This window comes from Syngnathus acus, chromosome 14, assembly GCF_901709675.1.
Source record: "Syngnathus acus chromosome 14, fSynAcu1.2, whole genome shotgun sequence".
In the NCBI taxonomy this organism is placed as follows: Eukaryota; Metazoa; Chordata; class Actinopteri; order Syngnathiformes; family Syngnathidae; genus Syngnathus; species Syngnathus acus.
In genome coordinates, this window is record NC_051099.1 from 6,520,142 (window position 1) to 6,536,181 (window position 16,040).

At 44.3% G+C, this 16,040-nt stretch overlaps 2 protein-coding genes across 3 annotated transcripts in view; both read left to right on the plus strand.

Annotated features, from left to right (window-relative positions):
* Window positions 1–16,040, plus strand: part of gng8 (guanine nucleotide binding protein (G protein), gamma 8) — a 757,718-nt gene that overhangs the window by 284,963 nt on the left and 456,715 nt on the right. The window lies entirely within an intron of this gene.
* Window positions 6,246–14,842, plus strand: LOC119133292 (unconventional myosin-Ic-like). Of its 2 annotated transcripts, none has more exons than XM_037268951.1 (32): window positions 6,246–6,769; window positions 9,015–9,173; window positions 9,248–9,363; window positions 9,459–9,657; window positions 9,733–9,813; window positions 9,903–10,082; window positions 10,142–10,240; window positions 10,305–10,418; window positions 10,543–10,614; window positions 10,690–10,809; window positions 10,873–10,955; window positions 11,043–11,148; window positions 11,224–11,304; window positions 11,379–11,476; window positions 11,546–11,640; window positions 11,705–11,751; window positions 11,831–11,911; window positions 12,009–12,114; window positions 12,179–12,296; window positions 12,367–12,480; window positions 12,560–12,636; window positions 12,711–12,779; window positions 12,866–12,950; window positions 13,030–13,189; window positions 13,256–13,339; window positions 13,415–13,508; window positions 13,583–13,638; window positions 13,712–13,847; window positions 14,045–14,115; window positions 14,175–14,272; window positions 14,334–14,433; window positions 14,517–14,842. In XM_037268951.1, exons 1-32 carry the CDS (start codon window positions 6,752–6,754, stop codon window positions 14,541–14,543), a joined length of 3,144 nt encoding a protein of 1,047 aa, XP_037124846.1. In that variant the 5' UTR covers window positions 6,246–6,751; the 3' UTR covers window positions 14,544–14,842. The 2 variants fall into 2 exon arrangements, with proteins under 2 accessions (XP_037124846.1, XP_037124847.1); XM_037268952.1 differs by having other exon boundaries at window positions 6,247–6,769; window positions 11,379–11,470.

Consider the following 16,040-nt stretch of genomic DNA (forward strand, 5'->3'; position numbering starts at 1 on the left):
AGGCCACTACATTAGGGAAATATCATGGTCAAAGGTCACAGGTGCCAAGCTCTAGTCCTCGGGGCCGCATTCCAACATGTTTTCCAAGATTCCCTCGTTAAACGCACCTGCGTGAAAAGTTTTAGCTCCTGCAGAACGTGAAAGGAGGTAAAACTTTTCACGCAGGTGCACTTAACGAGGGAATCACACGGACACTCCATTAGGTACACCGCCATTTTCAAGTGTACCTAATAACAGGCCACTTTATTAGGGAAATATCATGGTCAAAGGTCACAGGTGTCAAGCTCTAGTCCTCGGGGCCGCATTCCAACATGTTTTCCAAGGTTCCCTCGTTAAGCGCACCTGCGTGAAAAGTTTTTGGTCATTTTCACGTTCTGCAGGAGCTAAAACTTTTCACGCAGGTGCACTTAACGAGGGAATCACACGGACACTCCATTAGGTACACCGCCATTTTCAAGTGTACCTAATAACAGGCCACTTTAGTAGGGAAATATCATGGTCAAAGGTCACAGGTGTCAAGCTCTAGTCCTTGGAGCCGCATTCCAACATGTTTTCCAAGATTCCCTCGTTAAGTGCACCTGTGTGAAAAGTTTTAGCTCCTGCAGAACGTGAAAATGACCAAAAACTTTTCACACAGGTGTGTTTAACGAGGGTAACTTGGAAAACATATTGGAACGCGGCCCCTCGAGGACTGGAGGTAGACTGTCTGATCTGTGACGTCACTCGGACACTCCATTTTTAGGTGTACCTAATAAGAGGCCAATTCATTAGGGAAAAATCAAGGCCAAAGCTTAACTGAAAGTGAAAAGTGCCACACCCACCCTCACCTCCTGATTGGCTGGTTGATCTGTGACGTCACACGGACACTCCATTAGGTACACCACCATTTTCAGGTGTACCTAATAACTTTATGCATTTTGTACGTGTCAAGAATGTGTATTTGACTACTTGCTCTTTATTTGGGGGGACACCAACACATATACACAACATAATACACATATTGTCATATAAAGCAGTTAACCAAATGTCAGATTTTTATGTTTTCATGCCCAAAAAAATAAAAACAAGGAATAAAACACCAGACAAGTTTTAACATAAATGTTTATTAAAATAATAATAATATTCATAGATATATTTTGCATAACAATATTTAGGCGTGTATATGCATACACGTTATTTAAAACTTAGACTTAGACAAACTTTATTGTCATTTTGTCAACACTAGGTGTGCACAAAACAAAATTTCGTTGCATACGGCTTTCAACAATGTAGTGGTATTTCGGCTGGTTAAAAAGTGACATTCTATATAAAAATATGAAATAAGATAATTATAAAGTACAAAGTGCAGCAGTGATAAAGTATGTAAACAGTGCAGGAGACAAAAGCAGTATTTACAAGTGTGCAGAGAAATGCTACGTTTGAATGTTCAACAGTCTGACGACAGCAGGGAAAAAACTATTGCAGAACCTGGTGGACCTGCAGCGGATGCTGCGAAACCTCTTCCCAGAGGGCAGCAGGGAGAACAGTCCATGGTGGGGGTGTGATGGGTCACTGATAATATTACGGGCTCGGGACACGCAGCGCTGGGATGACAAGTCCTGAATGGAGGGAAGAGGAGCCCCGATGATCCTCTCTGCTGTCCTCACCACTCTCCTCAGGTTCTTCCAATCGGAGGCGCTGCAACCTCCACACCACACCGAGAGACAGCTTGTCAGAATGCTCTCTATGGTGCTTCGGTAGAACGTCCTCATGATGGGTGGGGGCAGGTGGGCTCTCCTCATCCTCCGCAGGAAGTACAAGCGCTTCTGTGCCCTCTTGACCAGTGTTGTGGTGTTCACAGTCCAGGTGAGGTCGTCTGTGATGTGGACCCCCAGGAATTTAGTGCTGCTGACCACCTCCACAGCTGAGCTGTTGATGATCAGTGGAGCGTGGTGAGGCTGGTTCTTCCTGAAGTCGACGATGATCTCCTTCGTCTTCTCCACATTCAGGATCAGGCTATTTTCTCTGCACCAGCCCACCAACTGCTCCACCTCCTCTCTGTAGTCCAGGTCGTTGTTGTCCCTGATGAGGCCCACCACCGTTGTGTCGTCTGCAAACTTCACGATGTGATGGTGGTGAACCTGGGGGCGCAGTCGTGTGTCATCAGGGTGAACAGCAGGGGGCTCAGGACGCAGCCCTGAGGGGAGCCTGTGCTGAGGGTGATGACATCTGAGGTGTTCTGACCGACCCGGACTGACTGAGGTCTGTTGGTGAGGAAGTCTAGCAGCCAGTTCCGAAGGGGGGTGCTGAAGCCCAGGTGTTCCAGTTTTTCCACCAGATGTTGTGGAATGATGGTGTTAAACGCTGAGCTGAAGTCCAGGAACAGCAACCGCACGTGGGTGTTCCTCTCCTCCAGGTGAGCCAGGCTCAGGTGAAGAACAGAGGAGATGGCATCCTCAGTAGAGCGGTTCTGCCGGTAGGCAAACTGGAACGGATCGAATGTTGGGGGGAGTCTGGAGACGATGTGATCTTTGAGCAGCCTTTCGAAGCACTTCATCATGATGGGAGTCAGTGCCACAGGTCTGTAGTCATTCAATGAGGTGATTTCAGGTTTCTTCGGCACCGGAATGATGGAGGCAGCCTTGAAGCATACTGGCACTTTGGCTTGGTCCAGCGAGATGTTAAAAATGTCTGTGATGACACCAGCCAGCTGGCCTGCACATTCCTTGAACAGTCAGTGTTATTGTACTGATCTGCCTGTGCGTTATGTACTTCGTGTACGTTGTCACAGTTCATCAGCCAGCCAAACTCATGTATAGAACACGTGAGCCAGGATTCAGAGCGTCTTGCTCCCTTTATTTCTGTTCAGTGCTAAACACAACGAGTGAAACTGCAAGTAAAACAACAAACAGTTTCTACTATGAATATTCTTATCTTATAAACAATAATAAAGTTATCCAATAACAATAACTTACAGCCGTTGATTCCGTGAGGATAAGGAGAGGAGAAAGATTCGTTTTTGACACAAGTAATGCTAACGTCTCTACTCATCAGTTGTCAAGTCGCTTCAACAAGAACATGCGCAGCTTCCGGTGCATTTCAAAATACATTTCCGGTTTGCTTCCGAACGACAAATAACCATTGTGTATTCTTTTCATAGAAAACATTTCTTACGTCATGAAAACAATTCTGAGGGCAGAACAGTTATAGAATAAAGATTACCCAAAGAGAAGCATAATCTCCCCGCTGTTGCATAACGGCGCATCCTTTCATGCAATAAAGTTAGTCGTTAGCTTGGAGAAAACGAGCACAAAAGAAATGGTGTTTCAGTGAGTGGTTCTTTCTTTCCTTGGCAAATCATTTATCTACATTCTGGTTCACGTTCATTCACTGAATTGTTCACGTAAGGAGCCGCAACACGTTCACTGACTGATCCGTTGATGCACGGGAAGGCAGTTCACCCATTGACTCGTTCGCAAACGGGAAAGTCAGGACTCGTTACCTCACTGATCCGTTCTCGCGATGAACGGGAAATAGAAATCACTGACTCGTTCACTCACAGTTGGTGAACGGGAAATGCAATTTGCTGACTCGTTCGTGAACGGGAAGTGACGTCATTTTCTTCGTTTTGTTTTACGGCGAGGTGGCACCAGCTTCAATGTACATTACCGACACCTACTGTGTGGAACAAGTTATTGCATGTTGGTTGAAGTCATATTAACTGAAAAAAGAACGAATCACCTTAGGAAGTGATTCATTCACTCTCGTTCACTGAAAAGATTTGTTCTTTTGAACGAATCGTACACTCACGAGCCAACGCTACTTTCACTGACTGATTCGTTGATGCACGGGAAGGCAGTTCACTTGTTGACTCGTCCGCCAACTTGAAAAAGCTCCAAGGGGTCATCAACACAGCACAGAAGATCGTTGGCTGCCCTCTCCCCACACTGGAAGACCGACACAGAACCCGCTGTCTCAAAAAAACACAGAACATTCTGAAGGACACTTCCCACCCTGGCCACTCCCTTTTCGAACTGTTGCCATCAGGCAGACGCTACAGATCAATTAGGTCAAGGACTAGCAGATTCGCCAACAGTTTTTACCCTACAGCGGTAGTCACATTAAATACCGCTAAAAAAAAAAAAAGATTAGGTCTGTGTATGTTCTTCTGTGGGGTTTTAGCTTGTATTTTTTTTAATCTTTTTATTCTATTTATTTTTTATTTTATGCACTGATCGGTTGGCACTTTTTAAATTTCGTTCTACATGTGTGACAATGACAATAAAGATCTATTCTATTCTATTCTAAAAGCTGATGTCCAAACTGCAAAAGTGGAGGCTCTTTGTCGGCTGCTGACCTACCTACACATCTCACCGCCAAGATGTTCTTTAAGGTACGCAGTAACTGAATATAATATTGTCTGTATCTTTGTACACTAAAATTGACTTCTCCACGTTACATTTAACAATTTTGCATCGTTTGCAAAGCTAAGCGATAGATGAGTGATGGGAGAACCTTGTTTGCCATTTCAGAATTCCACTAGGGGGCGATATTAGCCTTCAATTTATTAAACAGAGGAATTGGTCTTGTGATAACTTTGTCTCAGTGATCACAGCATTACTGTTAGTCTCATGTTGTTGACTCCACTTTCCACAGTTCCAACTTAAAATGAATTTTTATTTCCATAGTTATTGTACCGTTATCTAGTAATCAAGAGGGCTTTGTGCTTGTAACAGGGATATGGGGCAGTGAGAGGCAGTAAAGGTGAAGACGGGGTGAAAGTGACAGCAGATGGGTGCTGACGGAGGCTCAGCACAGATGGACAATAGGCTACTCACGCTTTCTCCATCAAGGGCATAATGCACACTGATGGAGGCTCCATAATAGCTGCACAGTGAAGCGTGCACGCTGCAACATGATAGGCTGAAGGGACAGGAAGAAAGACAGACTGGTAGACATGGATAGTGTGTGTGTGCTTGACTAAACAGAAAGAGAGGTAAGAATCCCTCCCATTTTCCACCCCGCCTTAAAAGTCACCCCAGCATGATAAATTGCCGTGTTGAGTCATACAACGTCTGCAGACTAAAATAAGACAAAAACCAGCAGGCTGTCAATTTGCAACAATAGTTGTTTATACTCTGCGTTCTGAATTCCTTCAATTATAGTTCACATGTTTGGAATTAGTTTCTGACGTCAGATAGAATTATGTGAAAATCAAAGAGATTCCACCGTGTATCATTTAAAAGCTTCAGCAAAGGTTTCCACTGGCTTTACATGCACACAACTTGAAGTGCTATTTAGGAAGCGGTAGTTCGGGTTAACTGACGGGCAGGCCATGAAGGAAAATCATCAGGAAAGAGCAAGGAAGGAAATCTCACTTACAGGAACTGTTGCACAGAAATAGGAGCACCTAATAGCACATCTGGAAAACAACGGTGAACGATGTTGGAGATCGCTGTGACACCTTGCGATATTTGTGATACTTGCCCAGACTTAAAATTCACAAAGTGGTTCAAGCTTTAGGTTCAAAGATTTTTTTTTGCCAACTCGTAGATGTAAAAACATGTCTCTGCTTTGTCTCTGCTCACCACAGAAGAATGCAAACACAACTTTGCAATGTAATGTACCCTTGAGTCTAATTTACAAGTTACATAATCTCCAATCCAGAATTGTTTCTCAAGAGACTGTTTGGCTAAGATAGGAAAGCAAAAACAATACTGATCACATTTTCCTCATGGGAAATAAATGATCAACTATTGTCTCATTGTATGAAATTTCTTTTGAAATAGTCGGCTAATTTGGAAATGAAACCGTAGAATTTGATGGAATGCAACATTGTCGAACATGCAGATAAGGGGACTGTAAGTGGACCATATATAGTAAAAGCGCTTGTTGAAGAATAACTCAAGTTAACCCCTTTGTGTGTTATGCACTAATATAGATTTAATTTGAATAAAAGCAGATGTACTATGTTGTAATTGTAGTTTACTTTACACACACAATTTCTTGTGCTGTTGAAAGTAGCCCGTTTTTAATTGTTCCATGAAAACAATAAGAAAATGAAATAAAAAATTTAAATTAATTTTCATTTAAAAATGAATGACTATCTATGCAGGTATATCAACTGGAAGAAGTCCTTAGCCCACATCCTATTTGAATCTGTCTCAGCTTGTGGGAGAAAAGGGAGGGAGCAAAGTCAACTGCGAGGGAAAGAAGGAAAGAATGTTTCAAGATCTCATCATCCCATTTTCTTTTTTTTATTGCAGCGACAGAGTTGTTAGTCTTTATTTTGGAGCCACTAGTAACATTTTCCACTCCTTGTTTCTCTGCCTTGCCTTTTTGCATTCTCCACTGCAGCATAGTTTCCCATGTTTTTCCTTTTTTCTTTTGCAACCCACTTGTGACGTGTGAGCGGAGTTCCTGCTCTTGTTTCGTGCAGAGCAGTTTGGTGAGAGAGAACGGGCGAAGGGCTTTGGGAAGCGGACGTATAGTTTAGTTGAAGGCGACTTGAAGGTTTAGCTTGAGAGCTTTCTTTGCTCACGCGCAGGGGAAGGTGGAGCGGCAGAAGGACCACGGACGTGCGGAAAGGCTGAGAGAAAGTCAAAAGGGGAGCGACGGGGGAAGAGAAGACATTAAACTGCCTCGCTCTGTCGCCCTTGGGTCACGCTGAATGAGAGCTTGCAGTTGACGGGTCTGCTTCACACGAGAGGAGGAGCTCCAGCCCGGCGGGGAGACCAACACTTCATCCTTTGTCAAGCACCAACAAGACAAGATGAGGTACCAGGGCAGGGTAAGAGTCACATGGAATTCTACCTACTTCCAGTAGGGGTTAACATATCCACACCGCGTATACAACAGCAGAACTTAACTCGTCATTGAGATAAAAAACACGACGGCAGTTTGTATCCAGCTGTGGTCGCATCAAGGCTCGCCAAGGGACAGAAGCTTACCAAATAAGGAAGATTGTCTGGATGTAGTCAGTCAGACAAAGTCCTATTGTGAGGTGTGTCTCCTCTCCAGAGCAAACATGTTCCAATCACCACAACTCTCAGATGTTTACACCCAAAACCCTCGATTGTGTATTTCCTGGCCCGTCATGCTATTCAACAGCTGCGAGGACGAGATTCTGTTATGTGGAGTAGCAGTGCTTCTTCAATCGGGAACATTTGTTTATATGAGGCCATGTTTGCTGTTGTGATTGCAGGGATGAAAGTCAAGAGCTTAACTCGTGACTGGCAAAAGGCCGAAAACAATGTTTGCTGTGTGGCACAAAATAGTTTGGTTGCCCGGCAACCTTGATGTTTGGTCGGCCTTTCACAAGTTGGAAAAAATGAGATTATTGCACAGATGCGGCACACACACACACACACACACGCAACTTGAGCTTCACAGCTGATGCACATCCGTAAAAGCGGGAGCGAGCTACTTGTTAAATCTGACGGATGAGTGATTACGCTAAAGGAGCCGTTGCAGAGCCCGATTGTTATTGCCAATGGCAATTTGGCTCTGTGCAGTCTTGTACTGAGGTATGTTTCATGAACATATGCATACCTTTGTGACGAACCCCCCCCCTCCAAACATTTCGTGAGTTCTCTTGATTCCATTCCTTTCACCCCTTGTTGAGAAGACTTAACAATGCACACATCCCAAGTGTTTCATCTAAAAACATGCAGCTACACAGCAACAAAAGATTCCATGGCATCCTCTGTCCGCCTGCTCTGATCCTGACCCAAACATTCCTTCAGTGTGTTCTTTGGAAAATCTGACAGCCAACCATTAATCACATCTGGGATCCCACCTGCAGGAATGAGAGAACAATACTCCAAAGGTGACGCCGCGAGGAGCGGCTACAATTGACTTTGGGTGATTTTCCTTTTGCTCTCACGTCTTGGCTACCTTCCACTGTTGTCCTCTTGTTTTCGCAAGGATTTCCCTGCTCAAGGGTAAAAGGCCTTTTACCGACGTGCAGTGGCCAAACGAGCCCCCTGAGAGAGACGCTTGCATTGAGGAGACGTCTTGCCCCCTTTGTTTTGCGCTCAACTTATTGTCCATGTTTTTATAGCTGTTTACAGCAACTCTGCAGGGGGTTCCAGATAGAGAAAGGTGCAGTAGCTTAATGCTAACACTTGTTGCAAAAAGGGCTAAGAAAACTAGCATTGATTATGTGGTGATTGGATAATTCACACAAAAGTTGCAGCAACACATGTAAACAAACAATATAACAAAACTCACAGATGCATTGTATTTTTTACCCCCTGTAAAAACTATTTTTGCAGCTTGCTGGCACTTATGAAACTTTTTTTTAAATCTCTTATGTATCATCGCAGGACTGTGTCAAGGGCCACCAAACCTTTGAACGTACCGAACCATCCACAATGTGCAATGATGCATTTTTACAATATTATTCATCAGTAAGGCTTCCAAACTGACAAATGTTTCCCTTTCCGTTGCATGTTACTGTGGTTGTGTGTGCGTGCGATATTTTACACTGTGGCCATGGAGAATGTCACCGCAGCCCACTAAATTCTACCCACCCATAATATCGCGTTTGTCGTCACATTAAGTTGACATGCGCACACATTTTCCCAATTGCATCACTCTTCTCACCCTCTGGCGTTATCACCTTGTGTGGATGTTGTCATATTATATCACCATCTCAACACAGATAAGTGTGTCTTGTTTATTTTTGGGATTCTTTAAATGGCTTTGGCTTGGCACGCTCTAGTAGAACTGTGGAGTGTTGTTTACAGATGTGGTCAGTAAATGTTGAGCCATTTGCATTTTTTCATAATCAAGAAGGTTTTGTAACATATTGTGTGGCAATTTCTTGGTGAAGCTGTTATTACTTAAAATCAAGTTTGCTTTTTTGTGTCAAATGTCAATTGAGGCAAAATAATGCTTGAGTAAAAGTTACGTACTTTCCAATGGGAAAATGAGATTTAACTTTTGAGTCATTCCAAACAATACACGAGCGCCCTCTTGTGTCACAATGTTGTAACTGCATTTTTTTTTTTCCTTTTTTTTTTTCTCAACAGGAGGTGGACATTGAAGGAAGGGTGCGCTTGGTGATGGAGAACACCCTAACGGCCCGTGACAGGGTCGGAGTCCAGGATTTTGTCCTACTGGAGAACCACAACAGCGAAGCAGCCTTTATAGAAAACCTGCGACGGCGCTTCAAAGAAAACCTCATCTATGTAATGAAATAATATCTCTCAAAAACTTGCTTGGAATATTTGATATAATTGTATGACTTTATTTTATACCTCAGACTTACATAGGCTCCGTGCTGGTGTCAGTGAACCCCTACAAAGACCTGGAGATTTACTCCAAGCCGCAGATGGAACGCTACAGAGGAGTCAGCTTCTATGAAATCTCGCCTCACATGTGAGTCTTGTTAAATACTTTCTGTTGTGTATCACCATTTAAAACTTGCCACAGTTGGCAAATTGAGTTGAATCTAATACTCTATGTTCACTCAGCTACGCAGTGTCAGACAACACTTACCGAGCCATGCGGACCACATGGAAGGATCAGTGCATTCTTATATCAGGTGAGAGTGGCGCAGGGAAAACGGAAGCCTCTAAGAAGATCCTCCTCTACTATGCCGTCACCTGCCCGTCTAATCATAACATGAGCACCCTCGGAGACCGCCTGCTCCAGTCCAACCCTATTCTGGAGGTATTTGATTGCACTTTGAATTAAAGTTCCACAACAAATTTGGTTCACGTTGCTTTACGATCGTGCTTTGTGTAGGCATTCGGTAACGCCAAAACACTAAAGAATGACAACTCCAGTCGATTTGGAAAATACATGGATGTGCAGTTTGACTTTAAGGTAAAAAAGAAAATCCTTTTGGGAGATTTTAGTACTTTGCACCATTCTAGAAATATTAAGATTGCAATTCTATATTCTGCCTTTCCTAGGGGGCGCCAGTCGGCGGCCACATCCTCAATTACTTGCTGGAGAAATCTCGGGTCGTCCACCAGAACCACGGAGAAAGAAATTTCCACATCTTCTATCAACTTCTGGATGGCGGGAGCAGTGAACTTCTCCAGATGCTTGATCTTGAAAGAAACCCTCAGAACTACCAGTATCTGGTCAAGGTACGAGAAGCATCAGTTGGATTGGCGTCGTGGTGTATGATACCGAGTTGTCTTGACAGGGAAACTGTTCAAAAGTCAGCTCCGTTAGCGACAAGAAGAATTGGAAGGTTTTGATGAATGCCCTGTCCGTTATTGGCTTCAATGATGAAGACCTGCAGGTTAGTTCTCTCTTTAAATCTCGTCTCAGAGTCTTTCACCAACGTGACTTGTGTCTCTTGTCAGAATTTGCTGAACATCATCGCCAGCGTTCTCCATCTGGGCAACACTCAGTTTGGAGAAGGCGAGGAAGGCGAAACGCATATCACCACCGAGATGCCGATAGTCAATGTTTCAAAGGTGGGCGTTATCACACAAGTATCAGTTGATGTTCAAATGTGCTTTTTTTTTTGTGTGTAGAAAGCAACTGAACAAATGTGCTCTTGTTTTTTTTCTATTTCTTTTCATTTTTTATTTTTTCCAGCTGCTGGGTCTTGAGGCCTCGTCCCTCAGCGAGGCTCTTACTCACAAAAAACTCACCGCCAAAGGGGAGGAGGTACAAGATAACTATTGTTCCTGACTCAGGCATCCACAGTGATTTGATTGTTTTGCTTTTTAACTTGCATTGCAGATGATCATCCCTCTCAACTTTGAGCAAGCAATGTCCGCTCGCGACGCTTTAGCCAAAGCTGTCTATGGTCGAGCCTTCACCTGGTTGGTGGAGAAGATCAACCGGTCTCTTGCTCTGAAGGTGCCGCCAATCTTTTTTTCAGACAAATGCAACAGTGGCAACGTCTTTTGTGGTGTTATGCAGGATGACGTCGACCACAGCAATAAAGCCTTCCCCGTCATCGGCCTTTTGGACATCTACGGCTTTGAGGTCCTACAGCGCAACAGGTCCGACTAACAGTTATTTGACCTCTTCAGTCTTCCTCCGTTACTACAAAGTGCGCCTGGTTCCGTTCTTTCTTTCTCTCCATGCAGTTTTGAGCAGTTCTGCATCAACTACTGCAGCGAGAAGCTCCAGCAGCTCTTTATTGAGCTCACCCTCAGATCTGAGCAAGAGGAGTACACAACAGAGGGAATAGACGTGAGTGCCTTACATATATCTCCATTTGGAATATATTTCCACTCCAACACAATTTTTACACCGCCTAACTTTCAGTGGGAGATGGTGCCGTACTTTGACAACAAAATCATCTGTGACCTGATCGAGGCAAAGCACAAGGGCATCATCGCCATTCTGGTGTGTTTTGAGTTCGAAAGTGTCTCCCCGTCTGCCGGCGTTGTGATCAGTTGAGTAGCGTTCCTGTTTTTCAGGATGAGGAGTGTGTGAGACCCGGCGAGACGAGCGACGCCTCGTTCTTAGAGAAACTGGAGGACACACTTGACGGCCATCCCCATTTTGTCACGTATGATTGAGCATTATTAGCAAAGGACTGTTTTTTTAGATCTGCAGAGACAGTTTGTCCATGTGTGTTTTACAGTCACAAGCTGGCAAACGGCAAAACCCGGAAGGTCGTGAGTAGAGAGGAATTTCGGTTGCTGCACTATGCCGGGGAAGTCAACTACAATGTCAACGGTAATGAGTTTGCATCACGCCGCGTATGCTGCAACAACGCTGACCTCATTGCTCATTCCTGTAGGTTTCCTTGAGAAGAACAATGACTCACTGAGCAGGACCCTGAAAGAGGTAAATAACATTTGGAATTGACTCAAAAGAGGGTTTCCCGCTGCGTTGACGCGGATCATCGGTTTTGGACCGTGTTTAGGTCATGTGGCAGTCAGACAACAAGATCATAAGTCAGTGTTTCTACAGAGAGGAAGTGACGGAGCAGAAACGCCCACGGATGGTGAGTCTCTCTTTCTCTTTCTTTGCAAAATTAAATCAAGATTTATTTGTATATACGGTTCTACCTTTTACTATTTTTATAATTTTTTTTTCACCAGGCTGCCACTCACTTTAAAAATAGCCTGTTGAAACTTCTGGACAACCTCATGACAAAAGAACCGTCGTATGTGCGCTGTATCAAACCCAATGATACCAAGCAGCCAGGTGGAATTGTTTACAATTTGTGTGTCACAAGCGAGTACTAATTTCAAACCGATATGATCGGCAGGTCACTTTGACGAAGTTCTCGTCCGGCACCAGGTCAGGTATCTCGGCCTGATGGAGAACCTTCGTGTCAGGAGAGCCGGCTTTGCCTACAGACGCAGCTTTGAGGCCTTCCTGCAGAGGTGACTCACTACTCCGGTTTATTTATTTCAGCCAGGCCATGTCATTTTATTTTTGTGGTAACACCCTCAGGTACAAGCCTCTATGTCCAGAAACGTGGCCCGTCTGGTATGGAAGACTCCGGGATGGTGTGGCCACACTGGCCAAGCACCTTGGCTACCAAGAGGAGGAGTACAAACTGGGCAGGCAAAGCATCATCCGTTTTCCAAAATATCTTATATTGATTTTGCACCACTTGTAGTATGTAATCGTTCTTTCCACGCAGGTCCAAAATATTCATCCGTTTCCCCAAAACTCTCTTTCTGACCGAAGATGCACTTCAAGCCAAAAAGCCAGAGATAGGTGATTAGAAATATTTATTTCACCCCAAAAAAAGCAGATAATTTCACCAAGTTCTATCCTCTTTTGTGTTCCAGCTTTGACTCTGCAGACATCCTGGAGAGGCTACAGGGAAAGAGCCAAATACAAAAAGATCAGACATGCAAGTCAGTGCTCATCACACTTGTTTGAAGCTTCTGCATGTGACCGTCGTCATTATTTCTGTCGTAATCTAAAACCGTGGCACGTGCAGTCATCGTGATTCAATCGGCATGGCGAGGAATGAAAGGACGGCGGAGGGCAAGGAGGCGTCGACAGGCCGCCGATTTGATACGCAGGTGCACAACTGTCTCTCATTGCGAGATATATAATTTTTTTTAATCTGTCATGACATCATCCTTGTTTTTTTTTTTGCAGGTTCATAAAAGGCTTTATCCACCGCCATGAGGACTACAGTCCAGAAAATGATTATTTCCTGGATCATGTGCGTTACTCCTTCCTCAAGAAGCTCAGCAAAAATCTGCCCACAAGTGTTTTGGACAAAAGCTGGCTGCCGTCTCCTCCTTCTGTCGCTGAGGTACAATCAGTGGAGTGTGTTTTGCTCAAAGCTCCAAATCCTGACTTCATTTGTTTTCTTCTGCAGGCCTCAGAGTACCTTCGCGCACTGCACATGCGGAACATGGTCAGGAAGTACTGCATGAGGATCCAACCTGAATGGAAGAATCAAGTAAGTCACTGTGACCAATTAAATGATCCCGTTTGTGAGTTAAGAAGAGATTTAATGCTGGCGTGGCTCCTGTAGATGACGCAGAAAGTCGTTGCGAGTGAGCTCTTCAAAGATCAGAAGGACAGCTATCCTCAAAGCGTCGGCAGGCTCTTTTTGGACACCAGGATCGGTGCGTGTTCAAATCCTCGCCTAAAAAAAAGTAAGACAACAAATACACATTGACTCCCTCGCCGTTTTTTACAGAACGCGAGCAGATCAATCTCAAGGTTCTCCAAACTCTCGGCAGTGACAAAGTGCAGGTGATGCTCCCCCTTGTCGATTTATTAGAGGTTCCAATGTTTGAATGGTCATGTATGGATTTGTGCTCCACAGTACGGCGTCCCAGTCATCAAGTATGACAGGAGGGGGTTCAAGCCACGCTCTCGACAGCTCCTCCTTTCCAACACCTTCGCCGTGCTGGTGGACAAGACCAAGATCAAGCAGAGGATCGACTACGCGGCACTCGGAGGTCACATTGATCATGATTTAGTGTCATATTCAGTATAGGAAATAGGTAGAACAATTAAATAGTCTTCCACTAGATGGCAGCAACCTTAGTAAGTAAAGTTAAGTGAATTGTGTGAGTAAATTGAGATCTTTTTTTTAGTATGCGGTACTTTTTGTGACAGTTTTATTTGAATTCAAATGTTCATTTTAACTGCGCAGGTATCTCTGTGAGTTCCCTCAGCGATGGGATGCTTGTTCTGCACTTGCCCACTGAGGAGAATAAGCAAAAGGTAAGAGCAATCAAGATCTGATTGGAGGCACATCCCGAAACCAATTTTCTCTTCCGCAGGGTGATGTGCTGCTGCACTGCGACCATGTGATCGAGCTGGTGACAAAATTAGCCCTGATGGCCCGCATGTTGAACCACGTCAATGTTAAGCCTGGCAGGTGAGACCCCGAGCCACGCTGGGCAAGCAAACCCGTTTTAACACCACTTTCACTTTATTAGCGTACGCTTTGCGGGAGCACGAGGGAATGAGGGCATCATCGATTTTGTCAACGGCTCCGAGCTGAAGGTGGCGAAAGGCAAAAGAGGACACCTGCTAGTGGTGAGTGAGCAGCTGTTCTTAAATCAAACCATTCTAATAAAACCACCCTTCTTAATAAAGTATTTGATTTGATTTTGCCCTAGACTGCCCCTGGGATCAAAACCGCATGAAGAAGAAACACAAGCAGATAAATACTAGCTAACGCTTGGCTAACCGGAGGATTAACACTCACTGCTCTTGATGTGATGAAGCACACACTTGCAAAAGCTGAGGTCACTATTTGAGGAAAATATACAAAATTGTCTCTAAAAGAATACCCGGTAAGGATTGATTACATCATAACAGGAAGTCCTCATACGTCATGTTTTTATTAAGCGCCACGCAGGCTACAAATATATATATAAAATCTCAAATTGTATCACTGTCTGTATAAAAAACAATAAATAAATAACATCAAATAAATAGCAAATATCTCGTGTCTTTGGGAAGTCCAGTCGATGAAGGGCCCGGGGTGACAAAAACAGGATGTTGTCATGTGTTGTGTGAGTTTTGGTGACCATGTTGCAAATTTACAGTCAGACGCAAGACAGAAACTCACGAAAATACCCAGAGTAGCCTTTCGATGCGCATTGGTCTAATAATAGTTCCACTCCAGTGACCAAAGGCCAAACCCAGACAATCCCACAACAGTCTTCCCTTGCTCCAGTATTACTTCGTTTTGGAACCCAGGAGGATGAAGTCTCGTGCCAACTTGGTGAGGTAAAGGTCAAGATCCCGTAAAATGATGTAACCCTCCAGACGCTTTTCCCACAGTGTTTTCGAGGTTGTTGATTGGTTCAAGGGCGTCCGGATGGTTGCAAAGTTTGCTTGCCTGTCAGATGACTTTATGCATGTCATCTAAAGAAGAAAATAAATCCCAAAATGTCACAATAAAATTCCAAATGTGCCTGATCTTAATTGTCTTTTGCTCACGCAGCGTACCTGACTGCTGACTTGGTTCATCAGGTCCCTCAGGTCCAGTTCAATGTGTTTGATACTCTGAATTAAAATGTTGCCGACCGTCTTCTCTTTTTCTTCCATCTCCAGCTCTTCCCTCTTCAACTCCAGCTTGCTCTTGTAAACCTGCATGTCTGAGAAAGCGGCGTGGAGTCGCTCCCAATCCTGGATGAAAAGCAAGGAACCTGTTTCAAAATGTAACCGGGGACTCCGATGAGGGGTAACTCGAAAGTGACTGACCGAGAGCTGGAGCCAGATGTTGAAGTCTGTAGAAAGCATTGGCAGGTCCTTCAAATAACTACTTCTGTCCTCAAAGTCCTTATTTCCCAACTGCTGCTCCTTCTGATTTAGGCGATCAGACATTTTTTGGGGATAAGTAAGAAAAAGGTGCCAACATGATTTGTTAGGATTTATCACCGCTTACATATTTACTCAGGAGCTGCTGGACACGGGTTCGGGTGGACCTTGCGAGGCGGAAGGAGTTGCTGTATTTGGATTTGTTGATGCCCAATGTTGGAGTCGAGGACTCGGCATAGTTCATTATGCAACAAAGAAGGATGAGAGCACAGCACCCGGCGATCATCTGCAAAACAAGAAGCAGCTTAGCTGTAAGCATTGTTTCGTTAGCATTTAAAATGCTTGCAGCCAAAATGGAGCCAACATATTGACGA